Source organism: Glossina fuscipes, unplaced genomic scaffold, assembly GCF_014805625.2.
Source record: "Glossina fuscipes isolate IAEA_lab_2018 unplaced genomic scaffold, Yale_Gfus_2 28, whole genome shotgun sequence".
Taxonomy (NCBI): Eukaryota; Metazoa; Arthropoda; class Insecta; order Diptera; family Glossinidae; genus Glossina; species Glossina fuscipes.
In genome coordinates this window covers 8,315,259-8,342,187 of record NW_023998423.1, presented here as the reverse complement: position 1 = coordinate 8,342,187, position 26,929 = coordinate 8,315,259, and the positions used below count along the sequence as shown (strand labels likewise).

The 26,929-nt window shown below is 32.8% G+C and overlaps 2 protein-coding genes across 3 annotated transcripts in view; one reads left to right on the top strand and one right to left on the bottom strand.

The window, feature by feature from the left end:
• The window catches only part of LOC119636555 (facilitated trehalose transporter Tret1), a 13,969-nt gene extending 10,939 nt beyond the window's left edge, over positions 1–3,030 (bottom strand). The window contains exon 1 of the mRNA XM_038031957.1: positions 2,995–3,030. Within this exon, the coding sequence (XP_037887885.1) occupies positions 2,995–3,011 (17 nt within the window). The 5' untranslated portion in view covers positions 3,012–3,030. The remainder of the gene's footprint in view (positions 1–2,994) is intronic.
• Positions 3,031–9,636: 6,606 nt separating this feature from the next.
• Positions 9,637–26,929, top strand: part of LOC119636628 (sodium- and chloride-dependent glycine transporter 1) — a 36,016-nt gene continuing 18,723 nt past the window's right edge. The window contains exon 1 of one of the 2 annotated variants that reach the window (XM_038032111.1): positions 9,637–9,670. The gene's annotated coding sequence lies outside the window, so the exon portion shown is untranslated. Of the gene's footprint in view, positions 9,671–13,714; positions 13,984–26,929 lie in introns of those variants that run through there. The other variant, XM_038032109.1, reaches the window with a different exon arrangement.

The window sequence follows — 26,929 nt, the reverse complement described above, 5'->3', positions numbered from 1 at the left end:
ATATACAATGTATGACAGAAGTTTTCATAGCGATGCGTAATAACTGTATCTTCTTTGAGTCTCTTCGCTTATTCATTTAATTTATGGACGTATCAAAAGAGTTTCGCTTAAACGTCATAGCCTTATAAGTAAGAAAATATTTTGTGTGATTACAGTTAGACTCTCTACTCTTTTGCGTTTGTAGAGTTTACTCCACATAAGATTTTATTCGCTGCCACAAATACGACAAAGCTAGTTCGCTAAGAAGAAGTTAAGATTCTTGCATTCCGTCGGATAGACTTGAATATATATCAACTTATTAATAAAATAAATAATTAAAATAATTGTAAAATAAAGTTAAAAATTTGAGTAAAATATGCAAATGAATAAATATATTTAATTAGATATGAATAGAAAATTATATGCCTTTTTACATTTTGTTTTTGTTGGCATTGAATTCAACTTTATTTTTTATTTATTTATTTATTTTTTTTTTTTTCACTAAAATGTATTTTATTTACAATTTACTATCAACGGAATGACTAATCGTGTAGATCGTAAGCTGGTTAATTGAAAAGCGAGAGTTTCCTTAGCGTATTACTATAAAAACTGAGTGGAGAGCACACAATACATCTTATCTTAAATTTTATTTTGATCCGATAACGAAAGAAATATTCTCAATCAAAAGGAAAATTTTTCATTGACATTTTATAATAATACTTATTATATGAGTTTTGCGTTTAAGTAACACTTTTACATACGCATATTTAATTGTCAGCCTTGTCACATCTTTATTGCATTGAAATCGAGCAATCAATTAATTTCATTTATTTTTTATTTAGTTAAAAATGCTTGAACTTAAATTTTTTTAGGAAAGCGTATGAAGGAATCAATAACCGGCACTAATTAAACAAACACACTTGAGAGCTATACACTCCGAAAAAAAGATGAAAAAAAAAAGAAGGCAGATAAAACATCTCGTCGATCATTAATGAAGATAACCTACACTTATCGTTCCGCTCGTAACTTAGACAACACATGTCTTTAAGTAACGTAAAGCATTAAAACTGATTGTTTATATACAAAGTCGTTACAGCGAACATTGATTTTTCCCCCCCGATGTCTGAAAAACTGAAGGAAACGAATTTTTCACTCATATCAACGGTTCGGCACGTTAGAGAAGTAGAAGGGACCTCAAAATTCTCGAATAACTCTTTAGACAATTTTAATTTTAATTGACTAACGCGTACCCCAAGCGTGTGTACACCTTTTCACAAATTTATGTTTCGCGTACACGCTTTGTTGTTAAACGAGCGTTAACTATTTAAATATTATTTTGTAAACATTTTATTATTTTAACCGCAATTAGTGTTAATGAATTTCAAGGCGTAGTAGAGGTTTTACTTGTTAGATAACAAAAAAAAAAAAAAAAAATAAAGTCCCAACTAATAGTAGGTCACTTAGAGTATATGCTAGAAGAATATTACTATTTATTGCTAAGGAATCGGCCCTTGCGTGCCGTTTTGCAAAAAAAAAAAAAAAAACTCGCTTTTGACTTTTCATTCTTGTATTTGGATATATATTGTCTTTTCGCCAAACTCGATTGATATGATCATTGTCGGGATAAGCTGCATTTCCCAACTATTCCAATCCATGGTCGACTTAGCTATCCAAGCCCTCTTTATAGGCATTTTCTCTTCTACTAATTTCATTCCTTGTAGCATCAATTGACTTAAAATATGAGCTCTGGTAAAAGCAAATCAGCAAGTGGAGCCGTATAAAGAACACACAAGTGTTCGGTCATGTTAGCCAAGTTCTTGAGCGTTCGGCTACATTAGCTAATTCCCCAATGGCGGGTTTCACTTAAATCGGAAGTAGATTTCATGACTTGATTTATTCCTTTAATTTATAAGAGTGTCTGAAACCCATATTGGGCACCCTTGGATAATGAATGTTATAATGTATTCAGAGTTCAACGTAAAGGCCTGCATTGAGAAAGTTTAGTGGCTTGGTGCACACTCTTTATATTGCGATTTTGTTATTACACGAATAGGAGACATTTGGAGTAGTCGCGTTACATTTAAAAAAAAAAAAAAAAAAACATTTTAAAAGTTTTTCTCAAATCGGACGAATAGATCCTATACTGCCAAAACAATCACTATAACATATGAATATACTAAGCTATTCTTTTCAAGCTTTTAGCTATCGTTAACGTTTTCTTCATAAGATCAATGACATTAAAACCCAGGTTTGTCTTTGATATTCAATGTGAATGCTTAGCTCTCTCTCTCATATCAATTTTAAATAGAAATGCACAATCGCGATATGTCTACTTGCATCTTTCCGTCAACAATGGCTTACAAGAAAGTTCTAAGAGCAACTGCACAGAGTTATTTCATTAAGAGCACGAATATATAAGCACGAAAGATAAGTTTCAAATGGGATTTATTAGGAAAGATGCATCTTCCCGTTTATTTTTTGACAGTAACAGAATTGCTAATTAGGTAGCTATTTCGGTTTTTGTTTACTATCAAGTATGAAATGTTGTTTGGCGAACTAATTAAATGTTCTCGATTCGTATCATTACTTGCCGGTTTCGCTCTATTTACTTTAGACCGTGAGTGAGTGTTTCAAGGGTAACGTCGCTTCATCCCGTTCTGTTTTTCTGATATTTATGTTTTCACATGTACTTGGAGTATAAAAATCTTTTGTCAATAATTATACATATATACACGACGCAACAGCGATTACTAAAGCTCAAGTTCTTGAAAAGAAGAATAAAAATATTTCTTTTTTTTTTTTTACAGAAAGTAATAACAAATCAATAATAACTTATTATCAATTTTTTGTAAGTGGTATTTTAATTTTATTATAAACCAGTTAACGACCGGTTGACTGATGTGTAAAGTTAAGTTAAAACATGTTCAGTGGTTACCCGTACCCCCTCTCGTATCTTCGAGGAATTATTGATGGGTTAATTTTTAAGATATCAATAAAAATTTACATAAAATTTACCTTTTATTTGTTGTCATTGTTTGGCAATAAAAGATTTTTTCTTTTTTTTTTTTTTTATTAATAAATATAATGTTTAATTTAAATACAATTTTCCTTAAGTTTTTCACAATCACTTGTTAAAATTAATAGAATTGTCAAAGAAATACTTTGAATTTCTGTACAACAGTTTTTATTTTTCATAAAATCTTTTATTAACTAATATTTTTTGAACACATTTCTTTAGGCCTTTTATGTTCTTACATTATTTACTTTTATTCAAAAAAAAAAAAAAAAAAAAAAAATCAAAAACACGTAGTAAAGACTCTATGTACACTAAATTTTGATGCCTAAATTTTCCGTTCTACTGCACATGACTTAGAGTTTTGGTTTCAACTGTCCATTTAACTGTAAGTAAATGGCTATTTAAAGGCTTTTCAGTCTCTCGCTGTTTGCAGTTTTATGCTTTTTTCCCATCTCCATATTTTCTATTCTTTTTTGCTCTTATGTGCAAAACTCAAGAGAACCGATGAAAAATGCTCTTTAATGATCGCTTCAAATAAATCAAAAACAATTAAACCAGTAACAGCTTTGATGTCTGTAAAAATCCTCTCTGTCTCCCTAATTATCGAGTTATTGGTTTGATTATATTTCGTGCTACTCATAAAAGCCGCTTGAAAAGATTGGAGATTGTACAGATGGTCCCACGTGCCATTGCTGAGCTAGCTAGTTCGGGAGATATGGGAGATTTAATATCTTTGTCTCACGGACACTTCACAGACGGTTATACCTAAAAAAAAAAATACACGTACTTTACCTATATAGGTTTAAAAGGACGAACGAAGGGGCAGCTCATATGCCTTGGGCTATTCGGCACCCTACTCTACCTATGGTCCCCCTCGGCCCACGATTTGCAATGGGAGTCTAACGAAGTTGAGTGAGATGACCATCTGGCCTGTTTTCTTCTCATATGGCAAAAAAAAAAAAAAAAAAAAAACTTAAGTGCATATATTTTTTAGTTCATACCGTTAATCAATTTCGTTCATATATCTATATTAACTAAAAGGGAACACAATAAATGATTTGTAAGTACATGTGTACGGTTATATGAATTATGCTATGTACATAAAATATAAACGATGACGTAAATTCTTAGCATGACGTAAATTCTCAGCACTTAACAAATTTATGAAAAGCAAAATACATCTTATTATTATCATGACCGATTGCTATTGCCAGTCCTATACAAATATATGCGTAATAGGTGAATTTGTTAAAAATTATTTCATTTAGGAAAGCTTGTTGTTGTTAACTCCATAGAAGAATTTTCTTAATATTTAGTTGACTTTGCTTTTCTGAATGAAAATTTCCGAAAAAAAAACTCCTTTTTCATCTTTTTATATAAGCATTCAACACACATTTTTACACATCTATCATCTAGTATTTTAACTGTTCCACGTTATCCATGTGAAAGTAAAAATAGTTACCTCCCGTTGTACAATAGATTTCCCGCTCTTTTTTTATTTATTGCTACGCAATCCACTGAAATGAATGATAAATCCATTAAAGGATTTTTTTTATATAAGCACGTAATAAAGTTAAACAAAAATTAAAAACAGATACCAACAATTTTTAAACTTTTAGAAAATATTCACATCAGCCGCAGTTGTACTTAAATTCTCAATGCGTTTTTCTTCAATTTTTTCCCTGCATCTCTTCCTGCTGAACAATTCCTTTTTGCGCTCATTCTTTTTTTTTTCTCTTCACAAATGGCATCACAGCGTCAATCATCGCTTCACGCGCGAGATTAGCAACCCCATCTTTTGCAGAGTTGTATTTGTAACAATTATCACAAAAATACAAAATCGATGCTACAAACCGTACCTACGAATTTAGTGCAGGTTTACTGAAATTTCAAAATAACTTTGTTAAGTGATTCCAATACATATAAAATTCTCCTGGGGGATCTGACTGTACATCTAAACACGCAAGATAAGTGTAAATGCAAGTTCAACTTAGACAGCATAGGATTTACACGGTATCTCTTTTACTCTTATTAGCTCAGAAATGTTCCTCGAAGAATGTTTGGTGAGGTTAAGCTCCAAGGATAGCTAAATCGAAGCCTTGACCCATTGACCCATACACATGTCACACGAAACTGACGATTTCCTTGTTACAATTCTTGAAGGGTCATCTTTTTTTATGACCAGCCACTCAAGAGATTTCTCCTATACGACGCAGTGGGGATCTGCAACCAGTGTAGATGACCGTAAAGGAAAGAGGCGAGTAATACCTGCATATATTCGATTTGAAAGTCAAAGTCTCCAGTGGAATATGTGGGATTTTTTAAATATAGTTCGCAGTTTTTGAGATACTTTGATGAAATTTGATACACCGATATGTTCTAACTCAAGGGTAATAGCTACTGAAAATCATTCGGATGGAACCACTTTTTCCATTATTTCTCATATAAAAATTTATTTTGGAAAGTCTTTCTATGAATAGGCGAGCGTAGGGTAATGGTGGGCCACGGCCCTCTTTTACTTTAATCATAATGGTCCATGATAAATTTGAAATACGCTCTATTTTATTTTGGGTTTCTTATTTTATTTGGCCAAAAAATTTGAAAAAAATTCCTTCACCTTCGGTTCAGATTTGTTCTCGTTTTTAACAACATTTTTATTTTTAACGGATTAAAGTAATTTTAAACACATTACTATCCTTCACATATGTTATATGTGCTTAAGTCGCAATCTTTCGCTCAAGGCTATATCCATATATCTGTCTATATAATAATCACCAGCGGTTGCAATTGTAAAACATTCCACTCAGCTTAACAGCAAGTTCGAATTGGTAATCGGTTTTAGTTAAAAACAAGTAAGAGAGTTATATTCGACGGAAGCTGAATCACGCCTATCCACGACAATACTTTTCGCATTCTACTCTTCAAATTCTTTTGTTTGATACCCATATCGCTGGCATTATTAAGTAAAAATTAATCGCGGTGTCTACCATATTCATTTTAGAGTTAATCCATTTCCAGGCCGATAATATATTTTCGTGTGACGAGTGCACAAAATAGTTTTAAGCATTCTGTCTAGTTTGCCTTATGATAAAGAAACATGAAACCTCAAAAAAGTAAAAAAAAAAAAAAATTTAATCATTTGTAACTTTGTGTGGGCATGGCTGATTTATACCATTTATGGACCGACCTAAAATGTAGAGTGTTCGGTAACATAAATATGGAAAATTGTAGCCTTCTAATTTAAACAATTTCCGAGTAACAAGCAAAAAACCAAAAGGTTATGTTAAAAAAACTGAGTTGCATTCAGTTTACACTCTACTGCGCGCTTCTGCTCTGACCAATTTGGAAACTTGCTTAATATTTGCGACATATAGACGGGCTGACATGCCCAAGTGAACTCAGAATTTCATGCTGATCAAGAATATGTATACTTTATAGCGTCTCTGAAGCTTCCTTTTGTGTGCTATATATATTACGAAAGACACAACATCTTACACTGGTGGGTATAAAAAGAAATCATATTTGATGTTATCAAAAATTAAAAAAGATATTTATTATTACTATTTAGCGTATAGTGTATGTATACGACTGGTGAAGAGTACAATATGCAAAGTGTGTTATAAAAACGTTAACGCCTTTGGCGGTAAGGAGAAAGAGATTTAATTATGAAATTAGATTGTTTTGATGTACTTCAGCAGTTTTCAAATCTGGGGTTATGCAGTATCCCTGAAAATTGATATAACTCGATCTAGACATTGCATACTTTCAGTATTTGTACTGTAACAGTGCACGAGAGTTTGTAGCAATAGCTTAGTTTTTTTGGTATTATGATCGTAATTAAGAGCTTAATTTGTTTTACATGTGCTTGCTTCCCTCCGTAATTTACCAACGATATTTTCAGCAAAGGCGTAACCCATAATACGTGGGCTATCGTCACTTCGGTGAAATATTTTTTGTGTGAATTTCCGAAACGTTCAACCAATGTTTATGAGCAATTCACAAGCTTTTGAAAGGCTTTCACTAACATAACATAAAGCTAAAAACAGAGTATGTTAACTAAAAGTAAATAAGTAAAGAATTTTTAAAAGTTTTCCATTAAAAAAATTCATTAATAAGAGAGAGACAATAATAAAAAGAAATGAATGAATGTCTGGTTCAAAAAAAAAAAAACCAAAAAAAATATAGAGAGAATTGAACAATTATATGTTTTATCAGCTTTTTGCGTTTCTCACTGTCTTGCACGCAAGCAGCAAACAGGAGTATGGAAAAAGCTCACATAATTCTCAAAGCTTTTCATTCATAACCTTGCAAAAAGAAATTCATCATGAAATGAGAAAGAAAACCTCTAACCGTAATATACGTAGAAATAAATAAATTATACAAATAAGAAATGCGCCATAAAAGTATGCATAATGTAAATATTATAAATTAAAAAAATTTTCCAAAACAAAAGAAATCGTCAAAGTTTTTGAAGTAAAGTTAAAGGCGAAAAGTTGCTACAGTAAATAGAAGTGGACTTGAAAGTAAAGTGATGTTAAGGCCAAAATCTCCACAAAGCAAATACAAGCGAAACATTAAGGATTATATAGTATATAGTTCTAATATGAGCAGACATAACTACAGACATAAAGTAACTAAAGCATGTTAAGCTGCTGTGTAGAAAACGAACGAAAAACGAAGTTATTGTTTTTCTGTTTCAATTATTTATTCATCCTGTTAATAGCTGAAATACATTTTTGATCTTACTTTCTTATACCCGTTGCCTACGAATGTTTTCGCATACTATTCGATTGCTAATGCTCAGAAATATGCGTAAATACTGTACGTTAATCATGTGAAATTTCGGACCAATTTAATGATATCTCAGGAAAGGTTCGCATTACTGCGCATGTGCACATGTTGTTAGTCAAGAAACCTGGACTAGCTGTGAAAATGCTCTGAACAGGCAAAGCAAAGCAGGCAAGCAATCTATAGACAAATTTGGTTAAAATTTCTATATATGTTTATAAAATAAATAAAAAATAATAAAGAATAAAAGTCGACAAAAAATTGCAAGCCGTTGTAGCCATGTCCACCTACATATATGCTTATTAGTCAAACTCATGTTAAAATCCCGATAGAAAGCCAACAGGTACATTTGTGCTGTTATGTAACAGGTACTTATTACCCATTACATCTGTTAGCATTCGCATCCTTTAGCCGGTGGCGGCTCAAATTCTCATAATAACTTAAAAAAATGAAAATTCCTTACACTTATTATCAACAAAAAATATCGTTGTATATGTTTATTCGCTAGAATCGTTCCAAGTCATGCTATGAAAATGCGTCCGTCGAAAATTTCAATAATAAAAAAAAAAGAAATATTTAAAGTGCGTAATAAAAATCGATTTCGAAAATATACTCGTACTCCAGACATTAGACGACGTTACAAAAGCCAATTATTGACGGGAAATATGTAAAACCAGTTGTGCCACGCCAATGAAACAATTGCTTATCCGAATCAGAATAAAAATTTTTCTCAAGTTTGAAAACTCTTTTCCCAAATCATGTTGTTTAAGCTTTCCCTAATCATAGGGCGTTCAATTTTCATCTGCAGCTTGACAATAAGATTTATTTACTGAATACTCTATCTATTCTATGGATCATTTTGCAATGATTTCCTCTAAGAAAAAAGGAAGATAAATTCAGAATAGTAACATTTTGTTTTTTTAATCAATTTTTGTAAAAAAAAACCTGGAACGCTTATCAGATTTGTTGCGAGTTCTTAAAAAATCTGAAAAATATTTTTTAAGCACATGTACTATCATCGCCTAATAATGAATCTTTTCATTTTTAATCTTATAAAGTTAAGAAAATAACCCCATTTTTAATAAAGCCAAGTTAATATTACCCCTTAAAAGCAAAATGGTTTCTGGCAAAGAATTTTGATTATTTAATTTTTTCTTTTCATTTGTAGTACTTGGGAACACATTATAGTTAGACTTTGTCCAAGGCAATTACATTTTCTACATTACAAGAAAATAGAGTGAGAAGACTATATTCGCTTATTTATCACAGACATTATATCATCGGACAGACGGACGTACTTAAATTGATTTAGAATTTGATGCTGATCAAAAATGTATTGTAACCTATGGAATTTATCAAGTTTTTTTCTTCATATTGCATATGCCTTGAATATATCTATCCATCATATTGCACTGTACTTAACATTCCAGTAAATGTTAATAACATTAACAGCATCTTAGCGTAAAATGTAATGAAAAGCTTTTCAAGATGCTCTCCATAATATTTCTTCATTATAAAAGTTAACTTTTTTCCTACATTAACCTACCTACATACACATACATGCTTTACTCTTTTATTTTTGTTATCACTCATACGTCAAGGTGTATGCTTAATTTTAATAATCAGTTATCTTCGAAATGTTGTTGAATACACAAAAACCAAAGGAATAGAAACGCGTGAAACAAAAATATGTTATGTGTTAACAAAAATATATAAAATTATAAAAATAATGAGAAATGTTTTCCTAAACGAAGTTTTTTTATCGCAAAAAAAAAAAAGAAGAGAAAAGGAGAACTTTTGTAAAACAAAAAAAAAATAAAAATTGTGTTATTTGAAAAAATTTTATTTTCTCAAATTAATTTTGAAAAACAATGCATATTAAATGAAGTAAAGGTGTTTCCTTGCTCTAAGTTTGAAGGCTATTCATTTTTTTTTTTTTTTTCAACAATTTTTGTTTTGTTTTTTACTTTTTATGAAAAGTATTTGTGGATGCGTGTGCTTATGTGTGTGTGTGTGTGTGTGCCTTTGTATGCTTGTATGCCTACAGATTATAGAATTTTTAAGAAATTGTTTCGATGTATTTGTGCTGAACATAGCAGTTGAAGCATGAAGTTAAAGATGAAATTTTTGCGTAGAGTCTGTCTTGTCTTTTATAACGCTATTGCTGATATCCGTGTGTATAATTATACATATTTATGTACATTTTATATATGTATGTAAGCAATGTTTATATTAGTGTAGGCGGTTATTATGTTGTTGCTTTTTTACTCTTATCATTTTCTTTTGTATTTTTTCTTTTTTTCTTTTTTTTTTTTTCTTTTGAATTTTATAAAATAAAAAGCAAAAAAAACAGGTACCGTTCTTTTGGTGTTTTCAACACAACAAAGAGAAATATTAGTTAGAGCATATTTTTCTTGTTGTCTATGCTGTTGTTAATCCTTTTTTGTTTACTACTCTTGTGTAAACTCTCCTAACGAATGTTATTGCGTTTTAATTTAATATTTCATTATATTTTACACATATATACGCATTTTAGTATTATTTATTATGCTCCTTCTATTTGTACGCATAGAGCACATATGCGTACACTGTACATATGTTTACATGTAACAGCATACGTAGTCATATTGCTTAATGGTTGAACTTGAAAAGTGTAACGGAATTTCTGTCTTAACGATAGGGTAAGGGATTGTTGTTTTTACTTATAAATCCAATCAAACTGCACTGACACAGCCATGCTGATGTAAATCTTTATATTAATTAAAAAAATATTTAAACGGTATTGGATTGGCAAGAAAGTGCTTTCGTTATTATCTTAGTTTCTTCATCGTATTGATATGATAGAGAGGGAGGAAGAAGAGGCGAAATCTATATTTTCTCGGAGTTTTAATTTTTTGCCAATCTGTTATTTGAAATTTATACTTAGAGAGTTTCAATTACTGCTTAATATCATGGGTCGAATCACTAGAAAGTGTTGCATTTGTTTGAAATTATCCAACGAAGTTGAGATGAATCCAATGGCAGTTTCTTGCTTAGCTTAATGTTTATAAAATTTTTTGTTATGCAGAAACTTTCTCTTTTGCTTCTACGATGGTTATTGAAGTTCCGTAAACTGAAGCATAATATTTATGCTTGGATATTAGGAAAGGTGTGCCCAAGAAGTTTTAGATGTGAGCATGAGATCGTCGCATAATTCGGTTAAGTTGTGATATATTTTCTGTTTTCATTCCGAGATTGATTGTAATCAACTAAAGCTAACTAGATTTGATCAATATTGATATTGATATGCTAACCAAGGCGAGTGAAATTTTGAAAATGAAAATTTTATTGAAAATCGTTATTAACATACACCGTCACTTACCTTGACGTCTTCACACACCGAGAACTTATGACTTTGGGTAATGTTTTTGCTTTTTCGAAATTAAAACAAATTTTTAAATTACTTCCTTAAGGAGCCGTCACACATTTCAACTTTTGTTTATTTACATACATATATTTGATTTATGTGTGTAGAAAGAACATGCGTATGCATCATAGTCATTAGTTGCAGTGTATGATCCCAATTACGTGTTTAGTGCTCAATTGCTACACTTAGCACGTAGTTAAGTTATGAAGTCAAGCCCTGTAGATCAAGTACTTTAAAATGTATGTCAAATGTATGAAGAGAATAATTTATTTTTGTAGCAATTCATTCCCAAAAGCCCGTTCACATATTGTTAGTTTGAAGCTTGTTCAAAATTCCAGCACTAAATAAGTTGCAAACTAACATCTCTGTCTCTGCGCTTTCCCGCATTGAGTCGATATTCGCGTCACTTATATAATTCTTTTCCATTTTATTACGACATAAATGATTTCAAAGGTATGAAGGAGGGATCGATAAGCGCGATCACCCACAACCACTAGCTCTAATAAAGTTGCCATAACCGAATAAATTCGAATAATTCGCAAACTTTATAAGAAAGAAAAGACAAAAGAAAATTCGAAAAGTTCTACATTTTCGAAATTCTCCTTATCAATTGGAGACAGTTCCTGATACCACTATGCAAGCAGGCAAATTGAATTAAGAGTCCTTTGGTGTGTTAAATAAAAACAAAGTAAATAAGTTTCTTATGTAATTAAATCTTCATTTTATTTATATCCAAGCATTCCTTTGGGTTCTTGTTCGAAAGCTGCCTCTAAAGCATCCAAACTAATTTTGCATTTTTATACCGACTAACAAGGGATGAGAGTTGTATTCATTTTGTGACAACGTTTGCAACACTCAGCAGGAAACGCCAGACATCGATTCAAGCATATCCGTCTGTTTGGCCGTCTGTCTGTATAATGCCTACGGTAAACATTCTTATGCTAGTAAAAGAGAACCATTGAAAGTTCTAACAAGCAGGTTGGTATTGAAGTTTGGCCAAATCGGTCAAAAGGCACGATTACAGTGCAGCTTAACTTAAGTCTATCTCTGTTTTCCAAAATAAAAAAAAATTATTATTTTTTTTGCTTGTTGCTGCACAAAACATACAACTTTCTAAGGACAGGATCTCTATAAATATGAAAAATAATCTCTCTATTCAATAGAAGAGGATATTAAAACTAAAACGTTTGAAGCATTCACAAAGAAGCACTAAAGACTCTACAAATTCTCCATATTATATTATTGATCACTATTGATCAGTCCGTCTGTCCATCTGCCTGTTGTATGCTATGATAAACGTACTCATGGTAGCTTCTTTGAATTTCGCAAAAACTGGAAGGTGTTGCACGAAAGTTGATATTGAAATGTGGTCCCGCCCACACTTCAATGTAAATTAAGAATCTCTAACCTTTCTGAGAATTTCACCCGTTACGCATATAGACAGACGGTGTAAAACTTTACTTTTATTTTACAAAAGTGGAAAACATCAGTCGGGTCTCACCAAATATTATATTATTAAGAAAATATTGGTTTCTTTCGTTTTGCTAGATTTTGCGAGTAAGATGCGCATAAAAGGATTCAATCGTAACCGAATAATATTTTCTTACTTATTTAATTTCATTTCTTTCCATTTCCATTCCAAGTGAATTTTTTGATTTAAAAAACTAAACTTTTCATAAGAAATGATTTAATAAAACCCGAAACCAAAAAAAAAAAAAAAAAATATTATAAATGAAAAATTTATAATAAGTTTTTCATAAGAAAATGCCAGCCATAAAAATACTTTAATTTTACGTTGGAACGAACTTGACTTTTATTTGGAAATTTCTTAAGCTATGAACTCTAAACTTTTGTCAGCTACTTTCGCATTATTAAATATTACAATCAACGTTTCGCCGAATGTTTGCATGCATGGGGATATTCATCCCAGGCAAACACAATTTATTTAAGTATTCATAGATTTCTTGATGTTTTTCTTCAAAAAGCAATTTGATATCGAATGAAAATTAAAAATTAACAATCACTTGTCAATTCTGAGGTAATTATAAACTTTTACTTTAAGCAAAAAATAAAAAAGAAGATGCAGCAATATTTCACATTGTCGCTGCTACTGTGTGCGAATAATTATCGAAACATTGAAATGTCCGATATATGTCATTTATGGCAAAATGTGAATAACGTGTATGTATATATGTAATGAAATTTCCGGGTTTGATATTTATTTTTTCATTTATTCTTTTCTTTCATTTTTTTTTTTTTTTTTTTTTTTTTTTTATTTTTTTTTAATTCTTTTTGTATTTAGTTAGAAAATTTTAAAAATGAGTGAAACTAAAACTTGGTTAGTTGCTTAAATGAAAGTGAATTATTTCGATAGATGTTAGTGACTACTGTGTCAATACTGTGCCTCAACACTCAGTAAAAAACTTGAAGTTCTTTGTTAATTAAAGTTTTTTCCAATCTTCAACTTTATTAAATTGAAACGAATTAATTAATAAAATAAAAGATTCGCTTTTCTTAATTACTTAGCTCGTATTATATATATGAAGAGTGTATTTGCTCGTTAAGCAAGATTCAACAACTTTTTATTTATTACAATTTCATAAACGTTAACGATGACGAAGTCAAAATTTTCCACCGAAAAGTAACATAATAAAATCTCTAAGAATTCCTTTCAAAGCTTTATTGTATGCGCTATCTTGTTGTTCCTGAGATCGATATATAAAAACGTTTGTGAAAACATATTCTTGGCTCTCACTTGGTAAACGAATCTACTACTTTCCACACTTCGACAATGGTAAGTAATTCAATCGAAGAATCTTCAATGATTGTATGCACACTTTATGTTCATATATTCATAAGACGAGAATATAATATATATTAAAAATAAGATTGAAAGACTTGAATGCATCAACTTTCCAATTGCTTTTGCTCCAACTAAACGTGTCACCCAAACATTAAGCGAGGACCGGCCGTCTGCCTGCCTGTTCTTAAAACACTCAAGTTCGCAAGTTCATCAGTATCACAGTTGGAAAAATTCGAAGAAAAAACTGGAACTTACCGCTTAAAATGGGAACTAATCGACCATAAGTCAATAAATGTCTATGTCCATATATCCATCCGCTCCATTTCTTTGGCTTGATTCAAACCCAAGTTATGAAAAACGTATTCTTCCTTTGGCACCATAGACGATGTTTGCCAAGAACATACGTAAAATATATGTTTGTTAATATTGACCGCAATCATATGGTATTAGTTCGTTTAGGCGAGTCATGCCGTCTTATAATCTTTGCTACTTTTCAGCGAATTTTAAATAAATTTTCATAGTACAAGGCTTAGTTCTTAAATACAATGACGCATAGTTGCTTAAAACAGCTACCACGGAAATGCGATAATGTCTTCTCTTGACTTTTCATTCAGTTGCGACTCAGAAGACTCAGATTTGCTAAATTCACATAATTTTTATCGCAAATTTTCAATTTTTATAATAAAATATTATAGTTGAACATTAGATCCTCGAAACCACTTCACCTCGTACAGTTCCTCTAATATCTGCATTAAAAATATTAAAAAACTATATCTTGTAGCGATAGGAAACCTTTAATTTCGCAACAGAGCTTACATTGGGGAAGTGCGAAAAAACGGTTCCTTGTGCCACACATCGTCTATACGTCATATCCCATTCGTCATTTCTTTTTCATTTTCATCGAAAGGTATCGAAAATTAAACCTACCAATACCGTATGAAAGTTGATTGCTTATATAAACATTTACTTGCGATAGGATTAAGAGGAAGCATCGCATTTTATCCAAAATTTTCCATAGTCATTTTATAGGCCAACGTAACATATTTCAGAGACTTGTGTTGAAAAGTATTAAAAACGCAATATATATGTCACGCCCACATTTTTTCGGAAAGAGTTTGGTCTAAATCAATTTCAATAGATTTTACCCTTGGATCGAATTTTCATGTGGCTTGATTGCAAGATACATACAGATAAGTCTCGGAGTCGGACGGACGGCCAAGTCTGGATTTAGGAAATAATTCTGAATAGATTCGTATAATAAACGGAAAATGTACCCCAAGTCCGTCTGAATCGTGTATACTTAACACATCTCTAGTACAAGTTGTGTAAAAAGTAGGGTGTGAAACGACAGTGACATTTGTGAATATCATGCATTATATAACTAAATATGTAAAATCGACCACTGAACAGTAAGTACAAAAGAAAAATTATTTAAATTATTTAAGCAGTTCGCTGGAAGCGCTTGATGCTTTTGATGAACAGACTATATCGCACCTACCAAATTTTCAATAGATCTTAATGGTTCCCTAAAGAGCAGTTTCTTCATTTCGAAGTCTCTTCAATTTTTATTCAGATTTTCAACATAAAATAGCGATATTTGAAGGATAACAACACTGTTTCCCACTGTACCTAAAAACTATTTTGACAAAGGCATAATGAAGCTATACTAACATATACATATTTTTTTTTTTTTGGGAATACTTCTAAATGAATACATGAACATCTTTCAAAGACATCTTTTAGTATATTCGAGATATTAGAAATAAACAAGGTGTGTAGGTGCATGCAATGGCTAGGTAGACTTTTATGCAAGAAGACAGAAATTTCAAGGAAAAAATTGTATGCAATTAATGAATGCTTTTCCACGTATTCGAGAAATTTCAAGGCATCCATTATATATATCGTAAAAAAAAAAAAAATTAACTTTTGTTAGTGGTACCGCTTGGACAATATTTTGCACAATATTCAGATTACATGGGATTATTTGGAAATTCTCGGCTGGTTAGGTAAACTTTATCTATGAGCAGAAATGCAAACATTTTGCACGGGTAAGGGCGTAACGCTTACGAACGAACAAAGTTTTTATAAAAAAAAAAAATTCTTGCAGGATTGTAAATCTACGTCATTGTTTCCAAATAATTTTATTCAATCGGTAGCTGGTCTTATTTAAGAGGACTATGCATAAGACCAGTGCTTTAGTTTCTCGGAAGTCTCGTCCAACGAATCCAGAAAGGGTTTTAAAAAAAAAAAAAAAAAAAAAACAGTTAAAGCTTAAAGTCATAGTGTAGTTTAAAGGAAGTAGTAAAGGAATTTCGAAACCCTCTCTCTCTCTCTCTCCCTCTCTCTTCCTTTTTATTTTTCAAAAGTTTCACCTCGCTTGACTTAGGACCTTAGGAAAATATTTTTATCACGTTGTGCTTGCTATGAGACAAAAAAGTTTTAAAAAAAGCCTGAAATGGTTTTTTTCCTCATATTTCAAAGCCAAGCAAATCCCTTCTCAGTGGGAATTGGAATACTCGTAAAATGTTTGTCGTTTTCCCATTGACTCTAGACCAGTGCGCCGCTTATTGCGTTCATTTGTATATTTTTAGGTTTTTGAAATGAATGTCATTGACGGCTATCAAAATTTGTTAACGGGACTTATATTTGTTGCAATGGTGCGACTTAGAAAATTTTACTTATGAGGCTTTTGTTTGCTAAGGTGGCAGCAAACCAAAGCAATTATATAATCTTCCCTTTCACATTGCCTCGGAAGATTCACTGGAAGTGTATTTTTTTTTTTTTTTTCTTTGACTAAAAATACAAAAGTATTTCCATCGGATTATTTGTAAACAAAGTATTTGACAGAAATGCACTTAAGTCGGTTGAAAGCGTGGGAGCTGTAGGAATTAATGTTTAAGAGCTTGAACATTTACTTTTGCGATTGTTGCTCGTGTTGCAAGTGTTACACTATGTTTCGAAAACTATAAAAAACTATATATACATTATATGTATGCATACAACACTATGTATAGTAAGGTCAACAAAATTTCTTTCGCCTTTACGAGGCGAGATGGATGGCCTATTGAAACTAGAGCAATTTATTGTAAGAATATTCCAACAATTTCTAAACATTTTAAACCATAATCTTATTGAGTACGATTCATGCTCTGTAGTACATATACGTATTATATTGTTTCTGAATACATTTTAATGGGCAATCTTTTATGCCCTCTGATGAGTCCGGGTATGCATAATGAATTTCTCGGTGCATTGCTTTGTTAGTAAGTGTTCCAAAAAATATTAATTTTGTTTCAATGCAATTTGATTTTCCTCCATTAATAGATGCTTGGCGTATAAGGACATGTAAGCGCATTTGTTCCACGTCATGTATGTATGTACATGCATTTGCGTCTAATTACACATATAAATATATATTGAGCACATTCACAAGAGCATCAATTTCATTTACGTGACTAGAGCAAAACAAGGCATAAATAAAAACACAATCACACACACTTACAGATATATATATATACATTCATGCATACATATATATATATATATATATATATATATGTATTTGCCACAAAATATATCTCAACCTATTAGAGCGATAGTAAAGCTGTTAACCAGGCATGCAAGCAGAAATATTAAAATGCCTGTTACACGTACCCCTCTCTGTATGGGGATGAAAATGTACACAATTTCAAGCTTGAATGCGGTGTACATGCCACACATAAACTTTAAACGACAAGTGTTGCGAATTAATCTATTAAACGGTTTGCGGTTAATTGCTAGACTATCTCCTTTTTTATGTAACCACAATCTTTCAGAAGGGATCTATTCTTGATTTGAATTACGCAAACTGTGATTTATGTCTTCCTGGAGGGAATAGTTTTGATTTTCTTAATACAAAATTTGGCGTAAAGCAAGAATACCCCATCCGTTGTAGCTGATTTCTGGCACTTTTCAGTTCTACAGATATTCAAAATTTTTTCTCTTTACTCAGAGTAATGAAATGACATTGTTTATACCCTGCACTATTCGTAATAAGTTCTATTAAATTTGCGCGGATGTATGCTACCCTCAGAAGGCTCTAAGACATAATCATCTTTTATGATACTAATCGGGATTCTGATTCGATTTATACATGTTTTGGAAATTTGGAGAATTTGGAAACAAATTTTGGAATTCCCTTCAACGTTCAAAACAGTTCTGTAAAAAATCAACCTTCATAAGACATCAATATTGAGCTGTAAGTATTCTATGTTGAAAGTTGGTCGAGCTTCGACATACAGATTGACTATCGTCAATTTGGTCGAAACAAATCAATCTTTTGGACTATCACCCTTCAGAGGTGATTTCATGACTTTTAAACCCTTTGTTTTTTTGATGAGGGACACAGATGTAGAACTGTATTAGACAACACACGAAACTCTTGAGATAGACCTGCCTTGTGTTGCACCGATTGATCGATTGATGAGAGTCGCTTTTTGAATTCTTTTAAGCGTGTCTGCCCATATGTCCGTTTTTTTCTTGTGTTTAAACAAGCAGGCCGCCATTTAAAATTAAAGGATGAACGCTATCGAAAATGGTTTAAATGGGACTACATTTTCCTATATAACGTCTTATTTCGAAAACTTTAGTGTGGTCTTATATAACAAATGTAATTGCACGTTCGACTTTCTAAATTAGCGTATGAGGATTCGCTTAGTTCGTATATGAATCGTGCGATGAACATTTGAAATTTCAGGAATTCTTTTATTAAAAATAATTCTTTATTCATTTTTACGAAACTTAACACAAACTGGTGCAGGATACAAAAAATCATTTTTCCCTGTTGATATTCTGTCTCTTTTAGACACCGAGCATCCTAGTCACGTTGTTTAGCGCACACGAATTCTTTATAATACACTATTACTATCTCTCTTCGGAAGACTGGCTTTGAATTTCGCTCCCTCTTCTCTCATTTAAATAATGTTTCAGTCAAGAAGAAAGCACAAAAAAAAAAAAAATCACAAGCTATTAGCCCTTAATCATTGTACTCTTTAGATATATTACGTTACGCGAGGCTTGTGCGCGCTTCATTAAGCTGCAGCAGAGAAAGCTAAATGACAAGATGGTTCAATATTTTATACAAAATTTAAGCAAAGAGATCATTAAGGACTTTTTGTGTTTCTCTTATTAATAACAGTTGGAGCACTGTTAATTAACAGCCATTTGAGTTCTTGCTCTTTCGTTCTCATTATTTGTAAGGGAAAAATATTGTTTCTTAATATGACGTGACATTCTCTCAAACCTTTGCCTGGAGCGAACACAATTATGTGTTTTTAAGTGATGGTATGGTATACATAAATGTGTGTATTTACAAAAAACATCGCCCAGTAAGCAGATAGAATAAACTTTTATTAAATTTTTTTTTTTTGGTATTCAATAATATATGAATTAATAATATAAACCTTAACCCGATATTTGACTTTTGCATAGACTTCCATCCCATAGCCGTTTCGAATTCTCCGTAATCCTCTTTCTAAAAGTCAGCTAACAACTCATATTACCATTTGGTTAGAAATATCCAATAACTCATTCTACTAAGAGTGCATATATATATATATATATATTTTTATTTAACAAGAATTTAGTGTCTATTCAGAGACGAATTGCAATTCACGGCATGCTTAAGATCAATAGAGCAAACTAAGTAAAAATTGTTTAGAAAGAAAATATTAATAAAGTTCTTGGGAAAATTTATTGCTTCACTGGTACAAAATGTTTTTACAATTTTGCTCTTAAGAACCCACAATATCCGTACAAGTAAACTCACGATTACACGCTGAACTTTAATTTAAGAAAAAATTTTCATTGCGAATACGTTGAGATTACAGCGAATACCATATTTCAACCTTTGCGCTATTCATTTGTTTATTGAGAAACTGAGAAAACAACACTCGTCTAGACAACGACTTTTATGTGTTGCCGAAGCTGTGAACTTGAGACAAGAAGCGATGCTATCGTCCTTGCAGCTTATCGCAAAATCGAGCACGAATGCAATACCGAAGAACACGTAATGCGTCAGCAAGATGAGGCGATCGAAAGGGAGGAGAGAGAAAGGGATGCTCAAGCACGTGTAGCGAGACAACCAGATCCAGAGCATTGACAAACTGCAAAAAAAAAAAATTGTACAAACGGTCGCAGTCATCGGATGATAGGGCACCGACAGGTCGAGAAAGCAAGGGATGCTGAAGCCTGCGCAGTTAGACAAACAAAAGCAGCAACATACTAGCCCAGAACGTTGCAGCATTGGCATCTAGTCAAGAGGACAAGGAATGCTCGCAGCCGCGCCATTGCACGAGCAGATCCAGAGTATCGACAAACGAAGCAAGAAAATAGAGTAGAAGGTGCAGCTTTGGCGTCCAGAAAAAGAGAACCATCGGGTCGAGGGAGCGACGGACGCCCAAGTCCGCGCTATTAGATGAACAGATCAAGAATGTAGCGAAACGGAGCAAGAACATGATACAGAAGGTCTTTATCCGTCCGTCGTCAAAGTGAGAATTATCGACAAATGGAGAGGGGTAGAGATACTGCTACCCGCACCACGCGACGAACTGGCCTACTTTTTTGCAGTGTTGAACAGAATTGTAACACTGAGGAGCATGTTGTTGGACGAGAAGATCAGGACTACCGTTAATGTGAACAAGATGCTGAGAGCAATAGAAGACGGTCCGCCGGATTGAATATAGACTATACATAACGGGGGCAAGCAAGGAACACCTTCCGTCGTCGCCAATCTTGGCGAACAATGTGGACGTTGGATGAAAGTCTCAATGAGTTTAATAATAGGAGAGTGCAGTCGCAACTCGAAAATTCATATAATTCATGGAAAAATCTGCTAAGCTGTGATTGCTATTCGGACTGTCCAATCAACCAACTAAACATTTCGTATTAACAGCAGCAACTTCAAGTGCAAGGTATTCACAGGACAGGTTTGGATTGGATTGGATGCTTTCTACAATAATTACAATACGGTTTATAGTACCTTATGTGTTGGGACAACTGAAATGCCTATACGTTCATTACTTTCGTGTCACAATACATTTTCATATATCATTGTTGCACATGTCGGAATTGTATGAAGACAGTCGATATGTGATATATTGTTGAGCAGGTCATGAAAGCAATTAAACAGCAGATGGTTTATTGCACTGAATTCGTGGTGTGTACTTTGCATGTGCACGCTACAATAGGCCAATTGATAGTTTATTGGTAAAGAACTTTAGAATTTTGAATGCGATATAAATTTTTGTTTTTTCAAGCGCAATCACTTAACTGAGTCATTAAAATCGCCCTCATAATTTCCTTTATTTATTTGGAAAAATTCCAAGATTTCAGCAGAAATTAAGTAAAACGCGAAAAATATTTAAACAAAGTCAACGAAATTGAAGTGAAATTATGCTGAAATCCATGAATTGGTTTTTCTATTCATCTACGAAATTAGTGGTCGATAACACAGCGTCGGTACATTGATAACTAAAATAACAAAACGAAAAATAACAAGCAAGAAAATTACATTCGGTCATGATCGAATCCTTTAGACGCATCACCGTTATCCTAAAAATGACAAAAAAAAAATTAAAAGAAGTACATTTTCATACTCTATAATAGGGAGTGGGCGCGGCTGATTTTTTTCTATTAGCATAATAAAAGTTGTTGTGGTGCATAGGCAACTGGGCGTTGTAGGCATGTCCTTAGAAAAGTTTAAGTGCATTTCCAAATTCTTCTGCTAATAATTAGTCGATGCCTTCATTTTTGCGAACGGGTAAATGTATACCACAGATACTACGCAGTTGCGCAGGCAGACAGATGGACAGACGAACAGGGAGGCCTGTTTACATGCATTCCAAATTCGAAAGTGGCCAAGAATTTAAATGCTTTATGAAGTTTTTAAAGCTTGGTTGTTGTATTAACTAAATATAACGTTGGGTAGGCGTGGGCAACTGCAGCACCACCCACAGAGTGTGAATTCAATTTTTTTTAAATATGATTGGTATAATTTATGAGCAATGATCAAAAACCCTTTTTTTTCATTCCTTTGAGAGAACAGAGGCGTTCTCAGTTGACGTGATACTGTGGGCGTGTCCTTTGACCAAATTTGTCCATTTTCAATATCAACCTGCGTGCAAGAACTTCCAATGTTTCTGCCAAATTGAAAATTGATGGCTTTATGTTCGCGGAGAATGTTTACAACAGACATTATATAGATGGACGGACGGACAGACGAACATACTTAAATCGATTCAGTATTTGATGCTGATCAATTGTGAGCTCTTTGATGCTTGCGTCTGGGCGTTACAAACGTTTCGATAAATTTAATACACCCCGCATCCTTCGATAATGGGTATACAAATAGCGTTATATGTAAGTAAAACGCAAAAAAAAAAAAGAGCGAAAAACAAACAAAAACGAAAACTGCGGTTAGAAAAGAAAAATGATTTCGTTTGGTTGAAAGTGTTGAGGCAGCCACAAGCATAAATAAATTGTTTGCTCGTTTATAAGGGTCAAAATCAATTTTTTTTTTGTTTTATTATTTTATCTTAGTTATGCGTAAAGAAAAACCCATAATTTCATATATGGAAATTTATTGTGTACCGTGGAATGTATGCGTGTGTGCGTGTACATACATACATATGAAAACCTTTATGATGTAAAATAATTTTAACAGAAGCCGGCCTACCCAGGCACCACAATAAATTCCTGGGACATTTCATGCGCAAGCTGCGAAAGAACAGCAGAAGCATTGTTAGCTTCCTCGCTGAGTCCGAAGCGAAGAAGCAACATTTTCAAGTTTAATGATTTAATTGCAAATTTTGTAGTTTGATGCGGATTCCATGGGAGAAACTTAGAATATTTCTCCCTACGGAAATCTTTAATTAGATACATTAAGCGAGTTCAAGGTTAATTTGTTCTTTCGCAATTTTGTTGTTGTTAAACTAAAGTTAATTTCTCTTAAAATATTCGACACTTCTATGCATCATATTTGTATACGTAACCTTCAACACCTCGTCTCATCTCAATGTCAACATTTCATTTATTGACATACAATCAATATCGTTGGCACTTTGTTGTTTTTCTTTCTATTAAATATTTATCCGCTTTATTTGACGATGCCTAAGTGCAAAAAAATGCACAGCAAATGCCATTCTTAAGTACAGTCAAGCGGTGAGAAAACAAACGCATTTACTGTTCCTGTTATTTCTAATATTGTTGTTGTTCTTGTTCTTGTTGTTGTTGTTATTATTGTTTTTATATATGAAATATTAGGCGGAAAGACTTCTTCACAATTCTTTTGCATTATGTTTTGTTTGTTTGATGATTAATGGGAAAAAATCTGCGATCAATTTATAATTCAATGACATCAAGGTGTAAAATGATGTCTCATTCATTCCATCCATTCATTTATTTCTCACTATAGCGAGTATTTTCCTTATTTTCTTCTTTTTTTTTTTCATATTAATCTATATTAAGAAAATTAATTTTAGTCAATTTTAAGGGCATCTCTCACTGAACTTAATTCATTGCACCGGCTGATGGCCGTCATCGGGCCCGACTCTCACAACAAATGGTGCCCATAAGTTGAACTTTTCGTAAAAACAAGCTCATGAAATTTCAAGTTCAATTATCCAACTCTTGGCAGCAGTGTATTACTGATAAATCCACAACAATGGAGGAAAACTCTTCACTTTTAACAAAATAAATATAATTCTTGTTTTTAATTAAAACGAAATGAAAAAACAAAGTTGAGCAATGCCGATTCTTGGAATACCCTACGCTAATCTGCCTAGTATAACTGCTCGCCTACAAGCCAAGCTGTCTCAGTGCATCAAATATCTTCAATTGCACTCTGTACGTTGAACGCACACAGAGATACATGGGCAGTCGAACAGACAGGCGGACACAGGAATTCGATTCAATACAAGTTTCTCTTCTCTTTCTTTCGATGTCGCATAAATGCGCGCAAATTTAATAAACCTGTGCCCCGAGTGAGGTGTAGAACATAAAAGGCGAAATAGTTCTTCTTTGAAGACCTAGACGGACAGACAGGTGGTCATGACAAATCGATTCAAGAAATGATTCGATTGATATAACAAATGATTATTGACCTTTCGGTGTCGCCTAAATGCACACAAACTGAATAAACCTGTGCCGCGAGTAGCGAAATTGTTCTTTTTTGAAGACCAAGTGGGGCAGATAGGCGGAAATCGATTCAAGAAATGATTCGATTGATATAACAAATGATTATTGACCTTTCGGTGTCGCATAAATGCTTACAAACTGAATAAACCTGTCCCGCGAGCAGGATGTAGGACATAAGAAGTGAAATTATTCGCCTTTAAAGACGTCAAGCTTTAGCTAGATAGATAACTCTAGGGAGGGAACAAATAAACGTACCATTGTATTTGAATCTATTGAACACCACTGATTAAAGAAGAAGATCATCGCCATAGCTCGACTTATAGTAAGTGATATCCAAATATTTTACTATAATTTTTTTATTTAATTCATACCCAACTGCTTTAATTAATGCTACGGACAAAGTGTTTTCAAGCGAACTTGCATAGTTGACAGTGTGCTTATCTCACAACAACTGTCTCTGCATGTTCATCATAAATGCGTGTATGCTTCCATGGATTATAAAAATATCTTTGTACGGAATACTTTTTAAGGATCTTATGATACATGAGCTTTGGTTTACTACGTTCATTGTGCAAAGACAGTTGCGCTGCAATGCCATGAAATATTACAAACATATAAAGATATAAATTGCTAGAGGAAGTGCACATCAGGAAGCATTTACACGAAACACACTTGAGAGTTATTGTTGCTTTCGGCAAAAGGAAAGCATTCAGGAAAAACTTAAGAAGATGGCAAAAAAGCAAAATGATATTTTTAAACAAATATCAGCAATTGATTATAAATTCGTTTATGAATTTTTATATACAAAAAAACTGCAATTTAATCTTAAGCAGATTCAACAGATTCCCTGATATAGGCAAACAAAATAATGCAGAGAATTTTAAGATTTGATTAAGGGCGACCAAGACTATTAAACTTATACGTAAGTAAATTATATTCGGTCGTGAACGAATCACTTATACCCATCACTGTTATTCTAAAAAAAAAAAAAAAAAAAAAAAACAAAAAGGAAGTTTCATGCTCTCTATATAGTATGGGGCGGGGGCCCAACTGATTTTTTCTATTTTCAAAATAAAAGTAGTCGTCGCATAGATAAGTGGGCGTTGCATGTCCTTGGAAAAGTTTAAGTCACTTCCAAATTGTTTTGCAAATTCAAAATTGCGCAGACAGACAGATGGACAAATTAAACAGCCGGACATGCATAGGTGCATTCCCTAGTCGAAGAAGAGAATTTATATATGTTTTATGGGCTTCATGAAGCTTGTTTCTGCGCCCTATAAAGATATTGAAAAAAAAAATTAATTTTCGCTCTACTCTAACACTGAGTAGGCGAGGTGAAGTTTTTTCATTTTTGTACAGGGACTACAGCATCGCCCAGAAACCCCTTCTTTTTTTTATTCCTTTTACTAAACAGAAGTGCCCTCAGTTTACGTGGTGCTGTAGGTGTGTCAACCTGACAGTTGCATTTTTGCGGCCAAGAGAATGTTTACAATAGACATTAGACAGACGGACAGACACACAAATGGATAGACAGGCATGCTTAAATCATTTTAGAATTCGATGCTCATCAAGGATATATATATACTTTATGGGCTCTTTGACGCTTGCTTTTGGCCATCGCATGCGTTTTGACAAAAAGAATATACCTCTTATCCTTTGGCGATGGATTTTGGTTGTTTGACTACTGTTTTGAAATGGAAGAAAAAGTAATAGGATGATAATAATATTCTCATAATAGCAATGAGAATTGTTAGGCATATAACTATTAGGATTAGAAAAAGAAATTATTTCTGAAAAATATTGGAAAACATCACGGGAGAGATCCGATATATCATTTCACACAGATAGTCTTTTCGGAGCGTTTGTATAGAAGAGAGATTGAAGGTTAAAGCAACAAATTTCTTTCAAGTCATGCACTTTGTTTTTCTCCTCTTTATCAAAAAATTCAAAGAATCTCTTTACGGGCAGTGGCGGTCCACAGCACAATATTTAACCGCGAATAAAGATTAAAAATAACGAATAAGAGAACACTTTTTCGTTTGCCCACATATGCCTCTGACAGTGTGGTCGGTAGTTAGTTAAAATCGCGTAAAAGTGCATTTTCCTATAGCGATGCTTGTAGATCGTAGTGCTGCTTAAAATATTTTTCCATTTAAGCCGAATTTCCACTTCAGCTTTGATGGGCATATTTCTCTGGTCAAATGGTCAAAATAAAAGCCAAATAACGCATGCAAGAGTTTACAACTTAAGCTGAATCTCTTGCCGCAAATGAATGTAGAAAAGTGAAAGTAACAAAATAAAAAAAAATAAAAAAGGACAGAATGTTAAGATAATCTTTGTATGAACCTTGCATCATACTCAAGCAACCTGTTAATTTAAGCTTTGCGGTCCGCAGATGCCTTTATTTCAATTTTAAGTTACACTTAATAACTAACGCACAGCACACTTACCCTTCCATCCATATATATGTATATATATAATTAATAATTTACGTAAATTTCAATTTTTGTCTTATAAATTTTAATTTCATTAAAAAAGTTTCGAGATTCAATTACAAAGGTCGCAGTTGTAGGCTCTATTATAGACCCAGGGCGTCTTACAATTTATTAGCAAATCACTAAGAAATTAAAATATGACAGATAGACAGCATATAGATGGAGTGGTTAGTAAAGCGCTGAGCTAAACGCTTGTATATTCAAATATCTTCACACACACACACATGTGTAAGCAGAAAGGATCTTATGCAACATTTACCAGATTCATT